This window comes from Thunnus thynnus, chromosome 23 (genome assembly GCF_963924715.1).
Source record: "Thunnus thynnus chromosome 23, fThuThy2.1, whole genome shotgun sequence".
NCBI lineage: Eukaryota > Metazoa > Chordata > Actinopteri > Scombriformes > Scombridae > Thunnus > Thunnus thynnus.
In genome coordinates, this window is record NC_089539.1 from 15,770,654 (window position 1) to 15,797,521 (window position 26,868).

General features: G+C 39.9%; 1 protein-coding gene across 4 annotated transcripts in view; it reads left to right on the forward strand.

Annotated features, from left to right (window-relative positions):
• The window catches only part of iqsec3a (IQ motif and Sec7 domain ArfGEF 3a), a 116,646-nt gene that overhangs the window by 78,310 nt on the left and 11,468 nt on the right, over positions 1-26,868 (forward strand). For all 4 annotated transcript variants that reach the window (XM_067582055.1, XM_067582056.1, XM_067582058.1 and 1 more), the window contains 7 exons: positions 5,805-5,966; positions 13,750-13,872; positions 17,299-17,465; positions 20,398-20,537; positions 24,803-24,928; positions 26,231-26,330; positions 26,705-26,863. In XM_067582055.1, coding sequence (XP_067438156.1) covers positions 5,805-5,966; positions 13,750-13,872; positions 17,299-17,465; positions 20,398-20,537; positions 24,803-24,928; positions 26,231-26,330; positions 26,705-26,863 — 977 coding nt within the window. The remainder of the gene's footprint in view (positions 1-5,804; positions 5,967-13,749; positions 13,873-17,298; positions 17,466-20,397; positions 20,538-24,802; positions 24,929-26,230; positions 26,331-26,704; positions 26,864-26,868) is intronic.

Sequence of the window (26,868 nt, forward strand, 5' to 3'; positions counted from 1 at the left end):
AAATCACAAAAAGCATATGTCCCCTCTCAAGATGTACAACATGTGAATATTGAGCTCTTTTGTTATATTCTGTTAGATTTCAGGTATTAAAAAACTCTTACTCACACATCACCACTAGACAATGTCATACATGCTACAATGACTTCTATCATCAGCAACTCAGCTCTTACATTTTTTTTTTCAACACAAACATTGTCATATACTGTATACTGTGGTGAAATGTCAGGAACATATGAAGGTATGAAAAAGTAGATACCACCCAAGCCTAACTGAGGGGCTGCACAAAGGGCCAGTATAAGATAAATAAGGAGTTTTTTGAACTGTGAATCATGCAAACTACTCTAGTGGAGTCCCAGAATAAAAATATAGAGCTGGAAATGAGCATAATAGGTACCCTTTAATCTCATTAATTCAACATATTGCCCAGCCATAATTTACTATACTTTTACATTTAATTAGTTTTTCAGACATGCCCTCACTTTGATAGTGTTAGTCTGAATGGCAGCCGGAGTGGCAGAGAAAGATTGGATGTAACATTTATCTGTTTGTTCAGATTTTATTTGAAACAGTCAGCAGTTTTTTTCTAAAAAAGCATATCTTTAGAGGGTAAGCGAGCACTGCACACATTTGTAACGACTGTTTAATGAAAGCTCTCGGTTTGATTACAAGGTTCTGTGACTTTTTAGGGAAGTGTTTGTAAGATGACAGGTTTCATAGCCTTTTCTGTCTATTTGCAACCCCCTCTTCTCATTCCCCTGATCAATCACCTTGAAAGATAAGCTGACTTTTAATAAATTGGCTACAAGGGAAGAGACAGATAGAATGAGGAAGGGAGACCAAAAGAAAAAAAAAGTAGTGAGAGAGGGCAATCAAGCTTGAGGCTTATTAGTTCCACCAGTTTATATCCTCCCTTTAATACCTGTGATGTTGTATCCTTTGCATCTTAAACAGGGCTGTTTGCCTTAGGCTAAAACTTGGGTATTGCTTGATCATGCGGACAAAAAACTCAAATATGCACACAGTTGGGTGATCTAATGTGTGAGTGTTTGTCTTGCAGCAGGTGGTCTATGCACCACCTTCATAGGAGGAGTAAGACAGGGAGGGGAGAAAGTAATTTAAAGACAGGAAAAGTCAGAAGTTTGGGGTGTGTGTGTGTGTGTGTGCGTGTGCGTGTGCATGTGCGTGCATGTGTGACCATGGGTGTCCTGCACCAGTCTGCACAAGAGTAAAAAGACAGAACAGCGAGTGATGGAAATGGAGTGCAAAAGCAAGAGAGAGGAACTGAAAGAGGCACAAAAAGGTACGGAGGGGGGGAAAAGGTTGAGAGAGAGACCACTTGATAAAGTTTCCACCTTGAGTGTGGATGGAATGACAATGACTCCATTGTGTGTGAGGAGAGAGTGAGTCAAGGACGCTGCCTTCACACAAGGGAGCTGATATCAAACCTTCTACAGGAAATGTGCAAAGAGAGAGAGGAGGACGTGAGGAAATGTGACATTAATGACAGATTCCTGAGTAGATTTCTCTTTTTGTATGCATGACTTTTCCCATTTCATACTGTTCGGGTAGACATGTCCTTAATTCACATTTCCCACTCACACCTTCTAGTCTAGTGAAAGCATTGATGAGACATCAGAGCAGATCATGCTAAAGCCAGATCGACTCCCCCATCATGCATAAAAATGGAGCACCATCAGAGCTTATGAATTAAAGAAAATGCGGCATAAGAGACGTATAGGGGATGGTGTGACAGAGTGAGTAAGTATGAGGAGAGAGAGATCTAAATACATATGTCAAGGAAGGCTAATTAACAGAGCAACCCTGCCAAACTCCTCAAGAGGGATAACCTGCTGTCAGGAGGAGAGAGCTTTACAGAAAACTCTGTGTGTATTTGTGTATGGGTATGTACGTGTGTGCTAGTTTGTGCATACACAAACCTTGCCTGCATTAACATTCTGCCCTCAGTGCTAAATGACCCAGCACATAATTACAAACTCTGAAATCCAGATGGCGAACAGAGGAGGCAAATTCCTCACGAAACCTAAAACCCATAGCATCATCTGCTCTCTTTATTTAAAGGATAAGGTTGGCAAAAGGTTGTTCCTATGCGCCACAGAGCTCCACAACTCAGTTGCAGTGGGTGACATGTTCCTTCATTAATATGAACATGGGGAAATGTTTCTTTTGAGTAAATTCTACTCATACTGTCCTGGTGCTGAAGATACTCAATAATGCGCCATATGTGGTATTATTTCACCCATGAAAAGAGTCCCAAACAAATGCAGCATTTCGTCCTGTTCATGTAACATTTGCGAAAGACTGCATCACCCATCTGTTTTAGAAAATTATTCTGCCCCTCAAAACAAAGGAAGCTATATATTTGCAACCTGTTAAGATTTAGTAGGATAGTACAAATTCCAGCTTTAAAATGCAAACATAAGGAAAGAGAAAAAAAAAAAAAACAGCCACGATGCCCAGCTCTCCCCTCAGTTGCCCTCTCAGCAAAAGCTTGACAGACAAGAGTAGCGTTTTGCAACAGTAAGTCCACATCATTGTAATGATTCAGGGTTTTGAAGCGTTTACAGTTAAACCACACAATTGTGTTTCCACTCAGAAAAAAGCATTGGGGCGCTAAATGGCCATCAATCCATCACTGGTTTGTAATGATACAGAAATGTGTGCATCACTGTGCACATCTGTGAGTATGTAGAGGAGAGGTATGTATTTATGATGAGTCCAAGATGATGCAAAAAAAAGGAGGGGGCGTGCAACGTGGCGAGCGAGACACGTGTGTGTGAAGGAGACAGATGTCTGGGCATGTAGCTGTTTATTTGTGAGTTGTCATTTTAACATGACATCTGGATCCTGTCTGGCACTGTCTCTAACACACACTTGCCCTGGTTTAGGTTTGTGTGTTGTTCTCTTTTCACACTACTACCTTGTAAGACCCCAGTTTTCTGTCTTCAGCTCCGAATTACCTGCTTTACCCATTCTGAACAAGTCCTAATACTGTACCTAAAAGACATTTTTTTGATATATAACTTTTCTGTATGGTTAAGCTTTAGTTAAGATTAGGCAACTAAAACTATTTGGTTAAAGCTGATGGTAGGAGACTGGATACTAACTGTGGTCTCCTTTGTTAAAGTCCGACATTTTGAAAGTTTTGTGGTGCAACAGCAATGTCACCCTGCTTCTGCCTTTGTTTCAAAGAGAGGACAGTTACAATTTGCATAGCCACAAGAGGTCCATGTAATGTAAAGAGGAAAAATATGCATTCAAACAAAGAACCCATGCCATCATTTTCCTAGTGTCTCAATCAGCACCACTTATCTGCAACGATCCATCTTGTATTTCCTGCATCATTTCCTCCCTTTCCTTCCCTATTTTCACCCCTCCATCCATTTGTGATTATGAATAATAATCACCATGTGTGTTCCATCTGTTGTTGGGCAAACATCAAATGAGTGATATCTGCCAAATTCGTTTGGCGAGACATTACCTTCAGCTGAGAGGGCGAGCTAGAATCTGCGAGTGTGTCGAGGCTGTCACAGCAGATGCTTTCAGGCAGTCCAGCCTGCGCTCATCGTCCTCTTTCTCTGTCCTCACACTCCCATTCCCGCACATCTGCTCTGTCTGGTCTTCTTCCAGCCTCCTCCTTTATCCTGCCCTCTCCCCTCCCTTCTGTCCCACCCTCGCCTTACTAAACCCATTAGCTGTGGTGCGCGCACACACATCACTCTGTTATGTAAAGGCTGTGGTTTAAACACTGTATAGAGACCTGAGAGTGAGAGCTGTGGCAATAATGCGGTAGTCTCCCTACAGCAACTATCCTCTGTGTCTAATAGGGTTATAAATAGTTAAGATATTCCTCTCTTGTTCATACATAAGTACCTTCAGCCATGTAGTCAGCTGAAAACTATCAACAAGAGTTGTGATAGCATCATAGGCAAGGAGATGTTTCTTTTCAAACAATGATTCATAGGAGCCAATGAAATATTTAAACAATTGAAGGTATGTTCATGAAAGTACACCCCATTGCCAAAACCAATATGTTCACATACTGTAGACTACTCACTGTTATATCAGACATATACGGACTGTTATAACCAACCTAACCTATTTTTTGGAGACATGAGGCAAGGTCAGACTCTGATATCTCATGACTCGGCTGTGATATCTCTGTAACATTTTCATATATGATATAATTCCTTTTGGAAGATACATTTTGGTCTCGGAGATGAAATCTAATATTTGTTGCTGCCACATTAGTTTGAAGGTAAAGTTAAGCTTCATGTTTTTATTGGACAGTACAACAGCGCTACCTCTGTGGACCTCTGTATGTACAGATATCACCACATTTCAATAAATAAATAAATGAAAATAAATACAGGCAGAGCAGGCTATGTTAATTTTGTTTTATTCTTTCCAATTATCAAATTGGATGACATAATTGACTGCATTTCACTGTCAATTAGGTTAGTCTGTTAGTCTGTTAGTGGACCTTTGAGTTACAATTATCAGTATAATTCAGTATTATCAGTGCACTCAGGTACAGTTGTGTTGAGGCATAATCAAGAGCCGATCTGAGCTGGTTATGTCAGCAAGAATGTTGCTTTGCTAATTACAAATGGTTGTACTGCGTCCGCCTGTCCTCGGGGGTTCGGACTCCCGAGTTGAACCAAGTTTTAACTCTCAAGTACACAAGTCTGAACTTAAAGGTTTAATGTCAGTGAAAATGTAACTGCTGAAATAGATTTTAAAGAAGTTTGCTAACATTAGATAATATCAGCCACCATAGCATCTGGTCATCACCACTTTAATAGAAAAATGCTTGTTTAGTTGAGCAATGGCGTTTTACTGTTTCTGAATTCAGCTATTTGTTTGTAAGAGAGAGAATGTGTTATTTCTTCTTTCAAAAGTCTCACTTTAATGTCAAATCGTCTAAATCAGTGCTGGCCATTTTCAAAATCGTATCACATTTTTTTAGGTTGATTTACAATCTTCTAGGCTGCCATTTATTTCTATTAACTTCGGTCCGCTATTAAAACCAACTTGGAGAGACTTGAATGACAGGTAATCCATCACAGTGAGCATTTTGTCAGTGAAGTAAAGAAAAATACAAACAAAGTCATAATGACTCTTGCTAATACAAGACTTTTCCCAGTGCAGCAAAGTCTACTTGTTGCACACCTCAGCAACTATGCATAGAAGCAGGGGTTTAAAGTTGCATCCCATATCGGCCATTATGATTCTGGCAGTATCCTCTGAGTTTAGCAGTGTGTTGAGCTGTTTAGCACTTCTTAATGAATGTTGTAATTCAGCACAGGAATGAATACAGATGAGATTACACCCTGTGTGTTTTATCACTTTTAGCAGTTTCCTCCCACACCATGTGGGTGTGCACGTTAAACGCCCAACTCACCGATTTTCAGACCAAGAACCTCATTATCATTTTTTATTATTTATTTTTACAATAATTGCAATTCATTACAATACATCAATTAATAATAAGCAAGTAAAGGATGTAGCTCTACTTCGTGTTGGTGTGGTTTGCATGTGTGTCACACTTGCACCAAGATACTGTTAAACTGAACAAATGGCCTTTTTACTGCTGCTAATTGTGATTAAGTATGTTCAAGAGCAAGTCATTTGTAATATCTCACAGTGAGTTACTTCCAAAATCACGCTATGCTATGACCAATGACATAATATTGCAGCTGTGCAGTTTAAGAACAATGTCAGGGTGTTCATGCATGACTGACTGACTCATTCTATATCTCTTTTATCTCTCTTGTTTGTTTCAGAAACCCCGACAAGGGCCTTCAGTTCCTGATATCACGAGGCTTCATCCCAGACACCCCAATTGGCGTGGCCCACTTCTTGCTACAGAGGAAGGGCCTGAGTCGACAGATGATTGGAGAATTCCTCGGCAACAGCAAGAAGCCCTTCAACAGAGATGTCCTAGAGTGAGTAGCACTGAGGATTTTGTACATTATTTCCTGAAACCGTTTTAGGATACCATACCACTCCTCAGAGGGTGATTGTCCGAGGTAATCCTTCCATTTTCTAGGAGATCAGGGGTCAGGTTAACAACAGGACTGGATTCGATAGGGGATTTAGCACAAGAAAAGTGCTCCGGTTTATCCACCACAATACTGTACAGTGGTTGTGAGTGTTGTTACCTGTTCCAGCTGTACACAGGTTTTATATTTTTCAAGTTTAGCTTGGGGGCAGATGATTCCCTGAAATCTAAATGTGAAACATGAATTATAACTTCCACTCATGTCAAAGCATGCTATTTTTGTAGACATTTACATTTCATTATATTTTTCATCTTTGTAAACAAGCCGAAAACAAGCTGAGATTGAAGCTCTGTGATCCAACAAATAAGCCCTCATCGGATTCTTGAAGTTGTAGATCTAGGTTGACTTGCAGGACAGATTTATAGAAGATGGGAAAAATGTTGATAAAAAAAAAAAATAAAAAAAATCTTTCATTACCCTTTTTATTTCTTTGTGCTTTTTATCACATTAACATCAAAATCAGAGTTGCTGTTGTATTGGCATTATTCAGACAAGAAGTAAGAAGCAAAGAGCAATTTAGCTGTCATCTGATAATGTAGGCTAAATATTATTCTAGAGCATTCATAGTCTGACCCAGTAGAAAAGGGGAAAAATATAGTCTTAAATCCTAGTCTTGGTATTTTTCCTGCGGTTTTGGCTACTGCCGTCTTTACAGTAAATTAGTTCTACACCAGTGTTACTGTGTGTGTGTGTGTGTGTGTGTGTGTGTGTGTGTGTGTGTGTGTGTGTGTGTGTTGGCTATGAGCTTGTGACTGTCATGGGAAGAGTTTGTATGTTGCACAAAAAAGAGGATGCCAAAATAATGAGTGAGGGCAGTATTAGTATTGTATTAGTACATAATATTTCTATTTAAACTTCCAGTCCTCAATTGGGGTATAGTACTGAGTGGCAATTACTATTTTTATCTATCTCACTGCTCTCATTTTACTATATACTAGATATATAATTACTGCACAATGTATAATAACAACCTTTTCTATTTTACTAATTTAACTTTTTTTAAAAATTTTATTCTATTGTGTGTGATGTGTGCTGGATGGTGCTGTTGTGACACTTAAATTTCCCCCAGGATTAATAAAGTTGTTTTTTTTTCTTCTGCACATATTCCAGGTTTATACTCTTAAAAGCCTGTTTTATTTCATGTCTTGCCATCATGTACATATTGTTGTCAAAACAATAACTCAAAAACTATCCACAACAACAACAACATTAAATATAATTTTAGCCCAATGATTTTACCATCATATTAATAGCATTCATGTCATGACATTGCATTAAATAACAACAACAAAACTTCCAAAAGCTCATTTTATGAGCTATTTTCACAATCAACATTGATCAATGCTTCTTTTGTTTGTTCTCTTCTAAGACAATAACAATAAAGGGACAGAAAAAAACGATGAACCCAAGGGGTGTAGAGAACAGGGACAGATGCCTTTTTCTACTATTACTCATCAAGTAAATGCGAAGACGCCGCAACACACGTGTACCCATGTGCACGTTATTCATGCACACACACACACACACACACACACACACACACACACACACACACACACACACACACACACACACAGAGGTGACTCGCTTCACCCTGTAAATTTCATTCCAGTTCATTAACGTGATTTCTGTTATTTGATTTGAAACTGCAGATGCCCCCTCCCCCTTCTCTCTTTTCCACAGTTATTTATCTTTCAACACCTTCCTGACTTTATCTCATTATTTGTCTTTTTTATTCTATTACATTCTCCCATTCACCAATTACCTCTAAATTTGCATATCAATCCAAGGAGGTACTGCAAATCTTTCTTTAATGCTCCTTTCTGTAAAAGTTACCAAACCAAGAACACACTTTTCGTCTTTGCAAGGTTAGACATACAAGATACAGCACTCAGGTCACCCTCATCTAATATCAGTTCTCTTAAATGGACACCACCATGGCTCCAAATACATTCTATTAACAGGATTATGCTTTTAAGGCTTCAAACTCCAATTCTCAATGCAGACATACTAAGCGCTGGTGACATTGGGATATATAGATGTATATTTTCCCCCCTTTTTCCTAAAGAGCAGTCGTACGCTAGCCCTCAGAGTGGAAGCGATGTTGAAGCACAACATGATAGGAGAGTGCAAAGTGCGTGTGAGAGCACTTTCTATAGAGTGTAGTCATAGGAGAAAGGGTGAGGGATTGCAGTCTAATGTAAAAATCACTCATGATGATTTCCTGAGCCTGAGAATGTGTGTGTGTGTATATGGAGGCTATCTATGCACGTGTGTCTATATTTGTAACTGGTCTGCACAGTAGCTGTCAGCCTCCTGCATTCCTGAATCTTCCTTTTCTCCTTATAAAGCTAATGGGGCCTCATTCTCTTCACATTTCTCCAAGCATAAACAGCAATACTTAAAATGTGTCTAGTCATTTCAGCTAAATTGTGACTATTTGGGTTCCAAGAAATGTGGCACCCCAAGGACTTATTTAATGATAATGTAGTCTACTTGTTTAGCAGGAAAAATGAGATCTGTTTGTAGCCTATCATCTGTTTAGTGGCCCTGTTCACACCTGGCATCAAAATGCATCTTGGGTGATCTGATCACAAGTGGATTGCTCTAAGTACAGATGTGAAAGCACCCAAGATGCATTGAGATCCAATCACTCAGAGGTGGTCAGTGCTGCATATGGCCATATTCTTTTAACAGTGTGTACGCAATGTGTTCTGGGCCACATTGAAAGGCCGCCAACTCAATTGACCTGCTCTGCATAAGTGGATGTATGTACTTTTTTTGCGTAGCATGTGAAATAGGGTTGTGCATTGCCAAAGTCTAACAAACATCGATCACTGAGCCCTCTACCATCATAACATTGTGATTTGAATCTGTTGCGTGGATTATATTAATAAATTACTCTTTTTGGCTTTTTACTTGCAAAGCTATTATTGCACTTACAATAATGTAACAAATGTAGTTGTCGCTGTCTGTCACTCCTCTGCTCCGCTCCTTGGGTGCATGGAGGCAGAGGGACTCAGCCCCGCCCTTAGCAAAACACAGATTAGAGAGGAGAGAAACCTAGCGCAACCATAAATGACAGCAAAACGCAGTAGAGACTGTTTATTTATATTATTTAACTTATTTATGTGCATTCGTTTCATTTCAGCTCAGTATGAGAGTCTCTACTGCATTGCAAATGGAAATGATGTATGTGTTTATTTACATATAGAGCAGAGAAGTTAGATCAGATCACAAGTGGTCACTCCAGACACATGTGGAGACGTATTCTAATGCCAGGAGTGACCTGACATACTTAGAGCTGTTCACTTGTGATTGGATCACCCAAGACGCATGTTAATGCCAGGTGTGAATAGGTCCATTGGCTTCTCAAAATATGGTTCCATCTGGCCTGCTGCTTCTTTTTTTGTGTGTGTGTGCATGTGTGTGTGTACCTGCCATCACAGCTTTGTAAACATACAATTTAAGCCCTGCTATGCTGACAGGTGTGTCTTTCCCTGCCAGGTACTGTATACTGATCAGCAAAGTGTACGCAGTATAACAGTATGTGTATATGTGTGTGTGTGTGTGTGTGTCTGTTTGTTCATCCGTGCACACTGTATGTGTTATTATGTTCGAGTGTGTGTGTGGGAAACAGAAGGGAGGGGAAGGAGAGGACTGATATACTTAGGCTAGAGAGCACCTCGTCTGACGTTACATAAATAAGGAGTGACAGCCAGCGAAGGAGGGAGAGAGAGGTGGTGGAGCGAGGAAGTGAGTCATGAAGAGGGCGATCAGAGAGGCTCTCAGAGAGTTGATCAGGTGGGGGATCAAGTCAGGGTCGGCGTGGACTAGCCTATAAGCTTTACCTTTATAAGCAATGTGCAGAAAAAGTCTTTAAATCCAATCATTTGTAGAAAATGATGCACACTTTGACTCTCTAAGCTCATAAGTCTAGTGATGTTATGATTACTAATGGCATTAGTTGTATTAATGCAGTTGTTAGCACTGTCATCTCACAACAAAAGACTATGGGTTCAAATTCACCAGTCGCCTGTGTGTGTCTGTGTCTGTGTCTGTCTTCCTATGGGTGTTCCAGTTTCCTCCCTACAAAGACATGCAGGTAAAGTAAACTGGCAACTGTAAATTTCCCTGAAGGTATTAAAGCAAGCGTGAATGGTTGTCTGTCCTGTGATAGACTGGCAACTTCTCACCCAGTGTAAGTGAGGATACATGTAGACTCCTTCAATCCTGCACAGGATACGCAGGTGGAGATAGTGGATGGATTACATACTGTAATAATAATAATAATAATAATGTAGTGAAAGAAAATTAATTAGCATGTATTAGTTTATGGTTTTCTAAATGTGAGTTGGTTTTTCTTAGCAGTAGAAGCCGTAGCAGCAGCATTTGTAGTGATAGTAGTACTACTAATAAACATAGGACAAATACTAGTAGTGTATGTAGTAGTAGCAGTAGTAGAAGTAATAGACACGTAGTAGCAGTTGTTGTTGTTGTAGTAGTTGTAATAGCACCTGGGGCAGTAGTAATAGTACACATAGGACAAATAGTAGTGATAGTTGTAGTTATGACCAGAGAATTAATAACAGACAGAGGACTAGTAGTAGTGATATTTGAAGTAGTGAAAGCAGTATTAATAATAGACATAGAACAAATGATAGTATGTGTAGAAGTAGAAACAGTATCAGTATAGCTATAGTTGTAATAGTAGACACATTACTACTGCACAAGTAGTAGTAGTAATAATAATAATAATGATAATAATAATAATAATAATAATAATAATAATAATAATAATAATAATAATAATAATAATAATAATAATTTTATATAGCACCTTTCAAAACTACTGTTACAAAGTGCTTCACAAACAAGGACAAATAAAAGAAAGCAGGAAAACAATCAAATACAAAATCACAGTCAACAGATAAAACAAATATAATAGTTTAAAGTAAATATAAAATAATGGGTAAGAGTAACACATAAAAGTAACAGATAAGATAAGTAAAATAAAATAAAGAAAAAGCCATACGGTAAAAGTAAATCTTGAGAGACGATTCAAAAGCAGGCAGTGAATTTTCTACTCCAAGTTCCTCAGGTAAGCTTTTCCAAAGGGTCGGAGCCCTGACAGCAAAAGCCCTGTCGCCCTTGGCCCTCAACCAAGGGCGAGGAACAGGGTCTTATCAAAGGATCTCAAAGCTACAGGCGAGGCTTTATCAGAGGATCTCAAGCCACGGGCTAGTGAGTAATGATTTAGAAGCTCAGCCAGGTAGCTCAGTGCCATAACATGCAGGGCTTTAAAAGTCAAGACTAAAATTTTAAAATCAATTCTAAAAACAGGCAGGCAGCCAGTGAAGGGAAGCTAAAATAGAGGAGATATGATCTTGCTTTCATCATTTGGTTAACAGTCTGGCGGTTGTGTTTTGGACACCCTGAAGCTGTGCAATCATGTTTTGGCCGAGGCATGTAAACACGGCATTACAATAATCTAGACAAGTAGTGATAAAAGCATGAATAACTTTTTGAAGATCATTAAAAGTAATAAAATATAATTCTAGAGATATTTCTCAAGTGTAAATAACACGACTGAGCTATCCTTTTAACATGGGACTCAAGAGTGAGGTTCTGATCTAAAATAACTGCATGGTTCTTGGCAGTAGGTACAACATGCTGAGCAAGAGTGCCAAGAGCAGGCAGAACTTGGCCATAAGTGTGCTCAGGGCCTATAAAAAGGATTTCCATTTTCAAGGAGTTAAACTGAAGAAAAATTTCTATCTAAATAAATTTCATTTAATCCCTAACCGCAGTTAGGCAATTATGCAGGGAGGATAACTATTTGGCTAATTCAGGTGGTTTGCAGGACAAATACAGCTGAGTATCATCTGCATAGCAATGCAAAGAATTATGCTGTTCGATAATGTGGTGTAAAGGGAATAAATAAAGAGAAAATCATATTGGTCCTGGAACAGAGCCCTGGGGCACCCCATACATAGACAGCGCTTGGAGGTAATGCAAGGAGGTAAAGCCATCAACAGACAAAACAAATTTTCCGTTAGAAAAGTAGGAAGAGAACCAGTGGAGAGCAGTCCTGGATATACAAAACCATGTTCTCAACCTTTCAATAATAATGCTATGACCCACCATGTCAAAAATGGCGCTAAGATCAAGCAGAACCAGCACCGAGCATTCACCTGCATCAGCCTTCATCAAGGTATCATTGATAACTCTTACAAGGGCAGTCTCTGTGCTGTGTTGATGTCAAAAACCTGATTAAAATTTTCAAAAATATTATTACTGATCAAGACTTCCAACAATTGATTTGAGAAAATATTCCTTAGGGTTTTGATAGAAAGGGAAGCTTAGAAATTAGTGTATAGTTGCTATGGTCAGAGGGTAGTAGCAGTAGTAGTCATGGAAGCAGTATTAGTATTAGTTGAAGGCATGACAGTAGTAGTAATAATTGACATGCGACAAGTAGTAGCAGTAGTACGAGTAGTAGTTACAATGGTGACTGGAGTAGCAGTAACAGTAATACACACAGAACAAGCATAGTAGTAGTTGTAGAAGTAGACATTATAAAGTAGTGGTTGCTAGTTGTGGCACTTGTAATAAAAATTATATCAATATTAAACAGTAAATGGAAAAGTACACAGTGCTTTATGGTATTCTTACTGTGAATAGGTTTTGCTGTGATCTCATGTTGTGGGACGCACTGTGTCAAGCAGTACTGTAGACTCAGCTATGTGCCTCTTTTCTGCTGGAGCAGCATGTGTCACAGTGAAGTACTCACCTCATTAACTTGCTTTGTTCACAATAATCCATCTTAATGTAGTATGTGTGTGCGTGTGTGCATGCACCCCAGAGCTTTCTACTGTATGGTACAACAAACAAAAAAGATTAGAAGCAGAAGGTGATGTCTTGACACAGCTACGTACTGTAAGTAATAAGGATTTTGATCTTTCTTTTGAATATGCTGTCCATGACCATCAATAGTCTGAAAGTTGCATTCTTTCATCACAGAGGCAAAGATTGTGTTTATCTTGAACTAGTGTGGATATGTTTGCAGTAAACCACATGAAAGCCAATCCAAGTGTAAAAACATGAATTTAATTTCATAGTTCGATTATCATTCTACTTTGTACCTCAAAAGAACATTTCACATCAAAGTGAGGAAAACTTTAAAACCCCCTGACTCGTTTTCCAAAGTCATCTTTCACTTCAAAACCTCATTTCATCTCCAAATTGCCCACGTTGTATTTCTCCCCCTCTGAACTCATTGGACAGGATATTTTGCTTTTTTAATTAAAGTCATTAAGCTGGACTTGTCAGGTAATAGGAGGATTTTCTGCTCGGAGGGTTTGAATGTGTGTGTGTGTGTGTGTGAGTCTTGGCAGCTGTGGCACAGAGAAGATAGCCAGGCCCAGTCTTATCCCTGGTGTCCGTGCGCGGCTAATACCTGCAGTAAGCAGAGTGCTGCTGTGACCGGGAAGCAGATGAGTGAGACTTCCACAGCTTTTATCTCAAATCTCCATCCACAGGTTCACCGATCCCACCGCCGAAGGGGCAGCCACCACCGTCATGTTGATGTTGCGATAAATTTTAATGGATTTTCTTTTTTCCCTGTGTCTTCCTGTCTACTCCCCTTCCTCCCTGTGCTCAACAGTTGTGTGGTGGATGAGATGGACTTCTCGGGCATGGAGCTGGACGAAGCACTGAGGAAATTTCAGGCCCACATTCGTGTCCAGGGAGAAGCCCAGAAGGTGGAACGCCTTATCGAGGCCTTCAGGTAATTATGAAAGCAGCAGTCTGGATTTAGCTCGCAGTATTCTCACTGGTATCGTTTTTATTTTTTGCAGATTTCTGAAAACTCAGTAGTTTGGCTATGTTTGCCTGTCATATTCAGTTTCTAGCAAATAGACATGCAATAACTAGGGAGGTTTGACCATGTACAGTGTGACACATTTATTAATATTCAGAAACATTGTTGCACAGAGATAGTTGAATATGAATATTTATCATCTCCTCGGTCATGCAAAATAAGCCTTATTTGTCCAGCTGATGTCATTTAATTTCTACCTTCACGTAACTCTGAGTGTGCTGATATTTCAGTGGGTGAAAAGAGTGAAATGAAATACTGTCAGTCAAGACTTATCTCTGGGCCAAACCTGCCTCACAGTAAAATGCAATTCACAAGTTTTTTGATCATAAAATATGTCTATAGGTTTTGAGGGTGTATGAATGTGAATTTTTATTCCTGAGCTGATTCATGAGATATGAGCATAGCTTCTGCGGTGTTCAAGAGCACTGTTGTGCCAGACAGACAGACAAAAGAAGGAACGTGAAAACATGCCAGTCTGACAAAATGTAATCAGACAACATCGACAGCCATGCACGTAAATAGAGACACACGCACACACACTCCACTATTTCTGTGGAGCCCTGGAGAACATACTGTATATGAACATAAATACAAATGAATCTTTTCATCACATATATTATCTCAGCAGGTGAGTCACTCTGCTTCACTAAATGTGCACACACACACACACACTTGTGCTTTCTTCTTCCCTTTCTGCTCAGCTACAATAAAATGTTGACAATGCAGCCCCCATCTGAATAGCCAGGCAGCATGTAATTTCTGGCCACAATTTGTGACGGGAGGCAATTTGCAGAGCAGCTGTGGCACTGTGTGTTAATGCTAACTGTTTGCCGTAGCCCCTCTGGAGTAACAACCACCTGTCACAGTTGTCAAGGTGCCCAATAAGGAGAAAACGGCAGCATTGTCATAGTCAGTGGTCGGAGAAGTTGGCACTGGTAATGTTTGGACATCAGGCTCGCTCTACGTGTTATCAGGAGCAAGAGGGAAGAGGGGAAGGAGACATGAACTGGGAAAGGAAGGAAGGAAGGAAGGGTAGAAAAGGAAAGAGGGAGGAAGGTTTATAAATAACCAGTGTTGCATAACCGCCACTGCTATCCCCTGCTCCTGGGCTTTGATATGCCTCCAAACACACACACACACACACACACACAAGGAGAGAAAGAGAGAAATCTCATAAGTTAGTGAAGGGGATTTGAAGCAGCAGTGAAAAAAGAGCGATGGGAAAAGTGAAAAGCAGCCAGCAGCCTCAGTATCTGCTGCGTCAGTGTACTAATGAATGAGCAAATATGAGCCAGTCCTCCATAGCTGCAGATATATTCAGTTTATAAGTCTGCATTATAGTGGGGCATCCAGAGGTCCTTATTTACTCATTGTGCTGTCACATACCATTATTGTTTTTTCTGCTCCATGTATTACAGTTATTACAGATAAAGATCCTGTGTGTTATAGTTCCTAAATTACATGTTGTCTCAAAATTCATCCTCAAAAAGCACATAATGACTGATGGATTAGAGCATCGTTAGCAACAAAAGAGAAATTGGTTTGAATGACAGCAGCAAATGCCAAATGTGAAGACTGCCAAATGCATTCAATGAGCAGCATCATCACCATTTTAACCTCTCTTCCTCTACTTTTTTTTTTTTTTTTTTTTAAAGTGGGGGAGGGAGAGTTAGTCATTTTCCATTACTTTCTGTGCAGAGTAAGAGCACGCTCAGATAGAAAGCAGAATAAATTGCTGTTTTTCGCTGCATGGTGCTACATTAGGATTCACAGACAAGAGTATAATTACTGGTTGCTGTCGAGTCACGGTTTTCAAACACAGAGATGTGAATAAGCATCTGTATGCAGCCCTGTGATCATCATGCTAAAACAAGTGCTGTATGAGAAATGCCACAAACACACGTTAAAGCACGGCATGCTTAAGATAGCACACGCACATAAAAAATCTAAGTTTTTTTCCTTTTAATAATTTTGCAACACTTAATCAGATAAAAAGTGTGTGTGTGTGAAAAGGTCTGAACCTACTATATTATATGTGTGTGTCTTTACTCAGTCCTGCAGAGGCATTAGGTTCCAATCATGCAGCTCAGTGGGTCTGCAAAACGGTGCAACAGCCTCAATGTGGAAATGATGACTGATTAAAGTAACAATTACAGTGTACACTCATATAGGGCCCACACACACACACACACTCCTTTACTTGCAGTCTCTTATTACTCATACGCAGTAACTGTTGTGTATTATTCATCCCTTTACCAGGAAGTATTCACAGTTCACGCACTTCACAGAGACAGAGAAACAATTCATCTCTCTCCTCTGGGCACTTCTTTCTTAAACACACACATGTATGCAAACACCCATAGTAAGTGTCAAAAAAATCTGTTAGTTTCATGGTTTCCATAACCACACTATGCAGCGGTATTTCCACTCCACCTCTTAGTATATTTATTTAGGGGTGTGTTTTTGGGAACTACATCAAACTGAGCCTTGCCTCTGGCGTGTAATTTAGCACACAAAAAACTGCTTAGGTAAGGGATTTCATATTTCAAACTTCATATTTCTTCTCTCCGGCGGAATAACAACCTGCATAAATCCAGCAACCAAGCACATAAATGTTGGAGAATGTTTAACTATAGCTAAGGACTCAGTGGACTTTTTTATCATGAGGGATATGTCTCTAAATAAACAAAAAGAGGATGGAATTTTATAAGCTATTTTGTAAAGAAATCATGGTAAATCATGCAGTGGCACATAAAATACCCACATGCCCCTTGTTTTCTGTGTAATGCCTGATCCATGTTAACATCCGATCCAGTGGGACTGTGTTTACTGTTTCAGCAGCAGAGCACCTGCTGTGAGGTTTGTTGTTGCTGAAGGACAGCTAACGGCTTCAGATGGAGCCACAAGCAAAATTAAAGCCATAATTCTTATTTCAGTGCGACACTCATGCTCAGCTTGTGTCATGACTTTTATAAGCATGCTGTGGGTTGAAGGATGCCTTTACTGTCTGATGATAACACATTTTCTGTGTCTTTTCTTCCATCTGTTATCCCTCCTATCTTTCCCTCTTTGTCCCTTACATTTTTGTAATTCATCTCTCTCTTGATCTTATAACATCCCTCCCTCTGTCATCGTGTCCTCTGTCATGACCCACATCTATTACTACTCTCATTCATCCGTCTCTTTTCCTTTGCCTTTATTCTTTTTCCTCATACACCGCTCCCTTTTCACATAAATTTTTTGTGATTTCTCTTCCTCCTACCACTTTTTCCTCTCTGATTTTCACCCTTCATTTTCCCCCCTTTCTTTCCCTCCCTCCTTTATAATTCACAGCCAGCGCTACTGCATGTGTAACCCCGACGTGGTGCAGCAGTTTCACAACCCAGACACCATCTTCATCCTGGCCTTCGCCATCATTCTGCTCAACACAGACATGTACAGTCCCAACATCAAGCCCGACCGCAAGATGTTATTGGAGGACTTCATACGCAATTTACGAGGTGAGAGACACGGCATCATGTTTGCTTGTGCAGGTACGGGCACATTAGGGCAATTAGTTGACGTAATCAGCTCAAGTAAGTAGGTTCTTGGGTGCATATGTGCATGTGTGTCACCTGAGAAAGGTCAGGGTGTTTCTTGGGAGTATGAGCTGACTGGATTGCTCAGTTGGTGGGTTGTGGAGTTAAGAATACCAAAGATTATGCACACAGTCGGGAGACTTAGGAGGGATCCATACCACTAAAGTGTCTTTAAGCATAAAACTAAATCCCTACCAGCTCCAAGGGTGCTGTGCTGTAGCTGAACATTGATTTCTGAACCCTGATGGAAGGTGAAAGAAAATTTCCTTATCAGTCAGAGGATAGGGGAGAACAGAAAGCAAAACAACTTTCAAAAAAAGGCAAAGGGATATGGAATCTATCATTCTTACCACAGATGTGCTGATTTATTTATGCCGGTTGGATGTACGTTATGTATCTGCTCCCAAAAAAGAAATTACCCCAGACAGGAAGAAAATTGAAAGACACAAAAGCTTACCATATTTTTACTATATCATTTTCAACTGACTGTCTAGACTTGCTGGTCCAGAAGTTAGAGAAATTATTTGGGGGTTTTTTTTATAGGTGGGGACATCTGAGAAAAGGGGCCAGAAATATTCTTAAAGCAGCAGTATGTAAGATTTAGGGGTATTCAACGGTGAGGTTGCAGACTGCAACCAAATGAATAAACCTCCTCCTCATCCTCCCCTTCTAAGCGTGTAGGAGAACCTACAGTGGCCACCAAACTTGTGAAAGACGCAAAAGGCCCTCTCTAGACCAGAGACAGTGTTTGGTTTGTCCATTCTGGGCTACTGTAGAAACATGGCAGTGCAACATGGCGGCCTCCGTGGAAGGGGACCCACTCCTTATGTAGGTTTAAAGGGCTCATTCTAAGGTAACAAAAAACACAACTAATCTTATTTTCATGGGATTATAAACTAATTAAAACATACTAATGAATATTATATTCCATTTCTGCCAAGTCGGTTCCACTAGATGCCACTAAATCTTACACACTGGTCCTTTAAATCCTGCCTAAATTCCTCTCCCTCCAAAATATCTCCTGTTTGGGTTTTGATCAAGATAGGAGACTCCCCAGACGATTCAGTGTTGTGAATACAGTGTTGGATCTGTATTCAATCAAACCTTCCCTGCATACATTTAGGTGATAAGAATAAGGTTACAAATCTATCCCCGCCTGGCATGTTTTATACATTCACAACTCAGCATGACAACAGCAGAAAGCACCTGTAATTCTTGTCTCTCATACGCAGACAGATGCTCATTCGTTAAGCGCTGAGGGAGAAAGGAACATCGTAGTTTTGCTCTCCGCCTGCACAATCAATCAGGGAACACTGAGGTCGATGCAGAACAACTTTAATAGATTCGTCCAGACTGTTCCCCACAATTAAATTACGTTGGAAAATCAATTTCAGCATCTTATGCAAATTAAAATACGCCACTCTCTCTTGGCCTCTCTATTTGTCTTGTGCTCAGTTTACTATGTTTTCTCTGGCATTCTCTTATCTTGTTTTGTCTCAGAATATTATGCTGCCTGTTTATTCAACTGTCTTTCCTTATTTATATACCCTTTCCTTTTTTCTCCTCACTCACATCTCTCTCATGCACTGACAGAAGAATAGTTCACTCAGCTAATTGGCTGAGGTGGAATGCACCAGAAACCAGTAGTTATGAAGAACAGTAGAACATAAATTATCTCAATTAAAAGAGACTGTTAAAGCTATGCCACAATGGGCCAATGAAATATAAATCAGTTTTCATCATACATTAATTCAGGCTTCCAGCACACTAAAAAATGAAAATTGTACTGACTTAAATACTGGATCCTTTATTTGTTGGATTTTTTTTTAAAGAGGATGGTCTCAGGGTCACTTTTCAAGTCCTTGTGGTGGGCTGTTGTTCATCAATAGGCCTTGTTACAAGTCATCTTTACGCTTGGAGATAATGAAAACAAGTGGAGACAGAAAGAGCTGATGCATGGGCAAAGCTACAGGGGAGACATGGGTAAAAAAAAAAAAGAGAAAGCAATGTAGTTACAAGGAGAGTAAGAAAAGTGGCAGGACTGGCAGAGAAGAAGAGAAGAAGAGAGAAAAAAAAAGGCATTCAGCAAAAAAAGCAACTTATAAATCTGACACTTTACACACATTTCCCCCCGGTCATCGTCTCCTCTCCCCCTGACTTCATAATGTGCAGTGATGTCTCGGCGGTGTCCCAGGGTGCCTCACTGTCATCACTTGTGGTGGCTTCATTTTCTCCAAACACATCCTGCCCCATTGGAAACTCAATGTAGCACACAGCGCAGTACAGCTGTGCTGATATAATGGGGTGCATCTTGAGGGCAACCTTTCAGCCTAATGACATGCAGCTCTACCTGCGTCGAAATGCCACGGCCTTAAACTGCAATGTGTTCCAGACAGAAAATCTTCTAAGAGCGAGGTGGGGTGTTAACCTTTCACTTGCCAATTAACCTCCTTTCGTAACGCCTTCTGTCGTTACTTAATGGAAACAGTGAAAGACATTAAGTCAGAGAAGGACAGACGAGGAGACTGAAAGGAAGACTGGCTCTAAATATTTAATTTCTTCCACTCTTTGCATATCAAATAAGGAAGCAGAACAAATGTGTGTGCAGCGCGTTATGTATATGGACATATATGATGCATTTCTTTGCATATGCATGTTTGTGTGTGTCTTTTCCTGCAGCAGTGACACACTCTCTGCTATAATTAAGCCACTATGGCCCCACTGTTTGAACAGTAGTCATGCCATATTCATTAAGATAAACACCCGGGTGAAAACTAAAAGCAATCACTCCGTATTGTGTGTGTGTGTGTATCTGCTTGGATTCTTGCATCTAATCAGTCTCTTTTCGTCTTAGGTGTGGATGATGGAGCGGACATCCCAAGAGACATGGTGGTGGGAATCTATGAAAGAATACAACAGAGGGAGTTGCGCTCCAACGAAGACCACGTCACTTACGTCTCAAAGGTTGAGCAGTCCATCGTAGGCATGAAAACGGTGAGGACACACGTCGTCATAGTTAAATACTTGTGAGGGACCTTCACTGACAAAACGCAGTCTTTAGCCCTTAAACCACAACAATCTCAACAATATGCCGTACCACACCATGACCCTTGTAACTTTAAGCTAAAACATAAATAAATCTTGAACCTGCATTATGATTTTTTTGTCGTAATGGCAAACTTGTTAGCAAACAGTTGTCTTTTCACATGTCCAGCAGATACGGAGCAACATTAGCATTCATTTGGAGCTGTGTTAATTCTCCTGGTCTCTATCTGGCTCTTCAGCCACTAAATGCTTCGCTATGTTCATCGGCTAGATGATATAACTTTGGCTATTTCTCATTTGGTGTCGGGCAGGTAGCATATAGTAGGTTTTTCAGGCCGTTCTTATTCCCGGGGCGTCGCTTTGTCAGTCCCCTCGGCAAAGGGTTCCTTGTGCGTCTGCATAAGACGTCAGAGGGGCATGACAATGCGTCAGTATTTGACGCCCTAGGATGAGAACATAATGGGTTTTATTGCTTTTTAGCTGAAAACAGCTGCCTGCTTTGTCAGGAAACAATGCTGATGATGTAATTGAGAGTGAACCCAAACATTAAAGTTGTTGGCTGTAAAACCAAAACAATTAGCTAAAAAGGTGCTAAAATGCTCTGTATAGCTGAGGGGAAATGCAGAATCAGGTAATAATTCTGTGGGTTTGTCGCTGTGACTAACCAGTTTCACGTTAAACACAGTACGGATTAGAGCAGCTTTAAAGAATAGGTTTACAATTTTTCAAGTCTGTCTTAAAACAAGTTTTGCTTGCTGTAATTCTTCTCCCTGTTCATACTGACCATTAGAAGAGCCCATCCCAATGCACTTCCAATTTAAGGGATGGGGACAAAATCCACAGTTCTCGTTTTGTGCAAAAGGATATTCAGAAATAGAAGATGGTGTTGAGTTGATGGAGGTACAGTAACTGTTTCCCTTCTCAGACACTGTAGACACTTCCCCAGTTGTTTGTGAATATGAAATATTGAGAAAAGAATGTCCCTGTACTATTTGCTGTATTTTACAGTTTGGTAAATTGGCCAGAGGAATAGATGGACAGGATTTATCACACAAAAACACACATATGATTACACACACACAGAGTCAGACTGGCCATCGGGAGCACCGGTAGAAATCTCGGCGGGCCAGACGCTATGTGGGCCGCTTGAGCAGCCCATTATACAAAAACAAGAGCGAGAGAGATGCATGGCCCTCCCCCGGGCCGACCCTGCACACACACACACACACTTTTGCAAACTCCATGCCAAGTCACTCAGTCATTATTCAAGGCCTTATCACTATCACCTAGCCTTAGTAGCGTTAGCAGAGCACATTTATTAGCCATTAAATGTCTCATCAGCGGCACGATCATTACCTCAGGTCATTACTCCAGCTAGCTACGTCATTAACCACTGCTATCATTACTCCTTTTTTAACTGTTTGAGGTTAAAAGGCTTGGTCAGTGCTCAGGAGTGACATAATGTAAGTTGATGAACTCAGCTGTGGAATCTCTTCAGTTCAAACAGCTTAAAATTGGCCACAACTTTTGTCTGTTGTTTAAATTCTTTGTGTGAATATTTCTGTGCAAAGTTTTATGTGTTTTAGACTTTGCAACTCTGAGACGAACACATAGGCAGAAGTATTTAGCTTTATAATTGACTGATTACACTGATTCATGTGGGAATACACTGTGTGCGCCCACTCATCACACTGAAAGGCTTTTTAAAATGCTTCAACAGTTCAGGGAATTCTACTTGAATCTTATCATTGCACCAAGGCCTTGCAAGCCTTATTCATAAAATATAGATAAAAAAGCTGCAATTTCTCTCAACAGAGCGAGATATTCAAAACTGTAAAGCATGTTGCATCTATATAGGAGTCAGTCACTTCAAAATCACACACACAGGTCCATGCAGATTCTAATAAAACAGTGAAAAGTAGAGTTAACATCCATAGTGGTTTGAGATTTTGCTGCCAAGCTTTTGGATACATTTTACAATAAATCTACTTTTTACTTAGTTTTAAATATAGTCTCAGTTATATCCTGTTAACTTTCAGAATGACATTGAAACTCTGACACCGAGAAGATTGCTGCCGTCATAGTTTTTGTTTTTCTCCTTTTTTTGGCCTGTGCCTTTGAGTGTCTTTCAGTGATGGATGAGTAGCCATAGGATGACAGAGGGAGTGTTGTCATAGCCAAAACAATGATGGATTGTTGTGACAGGAAGTGACTCTTCCTGCCCCTGGGAGCTATCTGCCATAAAAAGAAAGAGAGTAAGATTTAAGTTTCTTCCTTAGACATAATACCATAGCAGGTGTCAGAGTGCCTGTATTTTGGATTTAAAACTATATCATGCTGAGAGAGAATAGCCCACATGAGAATGATTTTCCTATAATGGGTTTTTCCATAATGGGAGTTTGATTGGTGTAAATATTTGATAACTTAATTAAAGCAATATAACAACCCTACTTGAATGTGATGAAGTAGCTTTACATCCAAATGTTTCCCTCCTCAAACATTGTTGAAATTTCCTGAAATTTTTTTATCTGGATAGCATTTATAGAATCAGTTTTTCTTCAGGCATACAAGTAATTTATTAAATATCCTGCCACACAATTTCTCAATAATCCTGTCAGGAAAGGACTGGGTTTTTGGAATGAGCAAGAGGCATTTCACGCTAATGATGTCTTTACATGTTTCTGACATTAGTGTAATGAGAAAGCAGGCTGGCTGTGGCAAGCTGGGTGGGAGTCTGTATACCCTGCAGTGATGAGAGATGAGAGAGCAAGAGGAAAAGAGGCAGAGGGTATGTGTGTACTCACTGCATTGCAAATCGTGCACAGAGAGCAGAGGGAATTGAAAATTGGAAATGCACAGAGAGAGAACTGAACACAGGCCATGTATATATTTGTGTTTTATCACGAGAAAGGGGGGAGGATCAGCTCCACGTCAACTGACAGTCGGTCAGCCGCTGTTTGGATTTCTGCAGTGATTGAGCACAAAAAGTCAGACGAGACAAGTCGGGGAGACAAGAGCGTGAGGGGGCGAGAACATGATTAGATCACCCTCTGAAGGCATGAGCCATTTTTGCAGTGTAATCTGCTTAAACGGTGGAAAGCACTTAAGTCCAGAGGAGAAGCCAGGCCTCTGGGGAAACAACTGCAGCATTTTAAAAAAAAAAAAAAACCTTTACATGACCTCTAAGTGTAGCATTATGTTAGGAACCACACAGGTCCCACTATAGCTCAGAATCAAAATCAAATGATTAAAAAACACAGAGCATTCAACATCCAACACCTTCCCCCAACTCTAATATGAACACTTTTATGAGGGACCCATATAAATAAAATCTACAAGGACACTACAGAGGGATAACACACCAACAGTAAACACTGATACTGAAGAGGAACAGCTCAAAGCAGAGCACTGCGGTATGGTGGAAGATGAGACCCAACAACATAGAGAAACGGAAATACATGCCCCATTTTCTATCTATTCAAATGAGTTTTCCAGCTTCCCCATCTGGCCCGGCTACAGCTCCCATATTTAACCATCTTCATCATTACATTTTATCCATGCTTTGTGTACCATTGAATGTAGTCAGAATTAGTGTTCACTGGGAGACTTAAAGAGACCCTGCAGACATGTTTTAAAGACTGAAATACTCTGCTTTGAGTCTCGTCAAACATTCTTAAAATGACACATACTGCTACTTTCACCCAAACACATGATACACTGCTTGCACTGCAATGAACAAGAGCCTATACTGTAGATGTCTGTCTTCAAAAATGTCTAATGTAGTTGACAAAGAGGTGTGTAAGTGCATTTTATTCACTATGACATGTAAAAGAAACACCCTAAATTTCAGTATAGCCATGTATTTAAGTTCGTAATGAACCTAGAAACAACAGTCTTATTGCTTGCCCTCATTAATGTTTAGATCTCTAGGGTCAGTGTTAATGTCACTAATTTGTCTCAGCATAAAGTGTTTAATGGATTTTAAACACAGTGAATGATATGTAGAACTGTAGCCAAAAGTGTTTTTTGTTGAAGTCTCCCCGTTTCACTTACTGTAAGTACTTTCTCCCCCTCTTTCAGACTGTGTACACATTACTTTACGTAGGTCAAAAATGAACACATTCTCAACGTCTTTGTCTGGTTTTCATTTTAAAGCTTCCTAGTCTGAGTTAAATCAAGCTTTGCTTTGCCTAAATGTTGCTCTTCCTCTGCAGGTTCTCTCTGTCCCTCACAGAAGACTGGTGTGCTGTAGTCGTCTTTTTGAGGTAACAGACGTCAACAAGGCCCAAAAACAGGCAGCACACCAGAGAGAAGTCTTCCTCTTCAATGATCTCATTGTTGTAAGTATACCAAAAAACACTTATTCCCTCATTACATTGACGATCTAACAATGGATGCCGTCTTCACTTTTACTGTTTCTTTCAAACCACCCCATAAACGGTCGTTTCTGCTGCACACAGTCAAGCTTTAAAGCTGCTTATTTTGTTGTGACAGCTGCAATGCACCATCACCTACTTCAACTGTGAGCCATTTCTCAGGGCTCCCTCTCTTCTTTTATGTTGTTTCATAACTCAGGCCTCTCTGGCCATTTCTTTTAATAATAGATGGTAGCAAAGGCAGCGTTGCACTGCACTCATAAGCAAAAGATCTGTCCCCTGCAGAGTGGCTTTAAGGGCCAGTAATAAAGTTGCGTTTCATTTGGGCCGCAGCGCAGATAAGTTGTTCACTTGAACAAAAGTTACATAGATTGGGGAATTATCAAAGGTTTTATGTTGGGCATAATTAATGTACTCATTAGGATCCACATAGGGGTTATCTATCCAAAGTTTTTAACTACTCATAATTGTGTCAAATGTTGATCTCACTCCAACAAAATACAGCAAGGGAAAAAAGTAGCATGGCTATTTTCCCCCTCCTTTTTCTACTAAAGCAAGAAAAGTAATTTGTAGCTGCAGGAAAGGAGGTTAAAAGTCTGATTTTGAAGTAAGAGGGGAGAGAAGTTATCTTCTAACATCACAGTGGAATTCTGTTCATTTGGCACTAAAAGTTAGCAGCGCGATATATTCCAGTGAGACGTTTTCTCCTGACAGCTTTGAAAGCAGGGCAGAAATTGTCTTTGACAAATTTTTACTATGAAATGAAAGTGATAGGGACTTTTCTTTGAATTTTGCCCTGTTCTAGCAGCTTGAACATGTCAAGAAGTGTTTAAAATGCCAATGTGATGTATTGGTTTAATACACCTTGCCTGGTAAATTATACCCCACAGTAGTGCTATGAAACAGATTCACCTCATTTTTCTCTATCTGGAAGGTCATTCAATGAAACACCTACATAACATCTCTAATATATCCTGATATAAGCTTGCCAAGGTATTTTTCATATGGAGAGCACTAGCGCCCAATTTCGAAGGTTGTAGTTTACATCAATATTGATTCAATTTGTTCTTTGAATGTATTTTAAATGATGAAATAGTTTGTTCTTCCCCAGCTTTCTCTAAGGTTGTTTTGTGATAAGGACAACTCAGTGAGAAATATTTCAGGAGTATTCAGAACATTTAACAAAATGTCAAGGACCTTTATGTCATTTTAAAAACTCTGGTTTCTTATTGTTTACTTATACTTTCACAAATGCTTCGTCTGCAGATCTTGAAATTATGTCCAAAGAAGAAGAGTTCAGCAGCCTACACTTTCTGCAAAGCCATGGGCCTTCTTGGCATGCAGTTCCACCTGTTTGAAAATGAATGTAAGTCAGTGTCTTCACTGCTGAGAGCTGAAAAATCTAATTAGATTAATGTAATGTAACACACCATGCTTGGACTGTTAGGGAAAAAAGATAGAGGACATAAGTTTAAGTTGACGATGGGTATAGAAGTTATGGTTTTGTTTGAAACAAGTTAATATGGAGTTTTTTATTGCTGTTGTGTATATTACTTTTCCTTTGATATAGATGATCGCAGAAATTCTTGCTTGTTTTGCCAAAAAAATGTCAACAAAATGAGTTCCCATTGTGCAAATCTAAATGTTCAGGCCTTTTTGAAACCATCCTCACACATCTAGTAATACAGTCAGTTGCAAGCATTTTTATCTCAACAATCAATGTCCTCTTGTGTCTATCAGATTACCCTCATGGCATCACCATCCTCTCACCTTTTGGCTCAGACAAGAAGCAGGTACTTAACTTCTGCGCCCAAAGTGCTGAAGAGCTGCTCAAGTTTGTCGAAGATCTGAAGGAATCAATCGCTGAGGTGTCAGAGATGGAGCAGATACGCATCGAGTGTAAG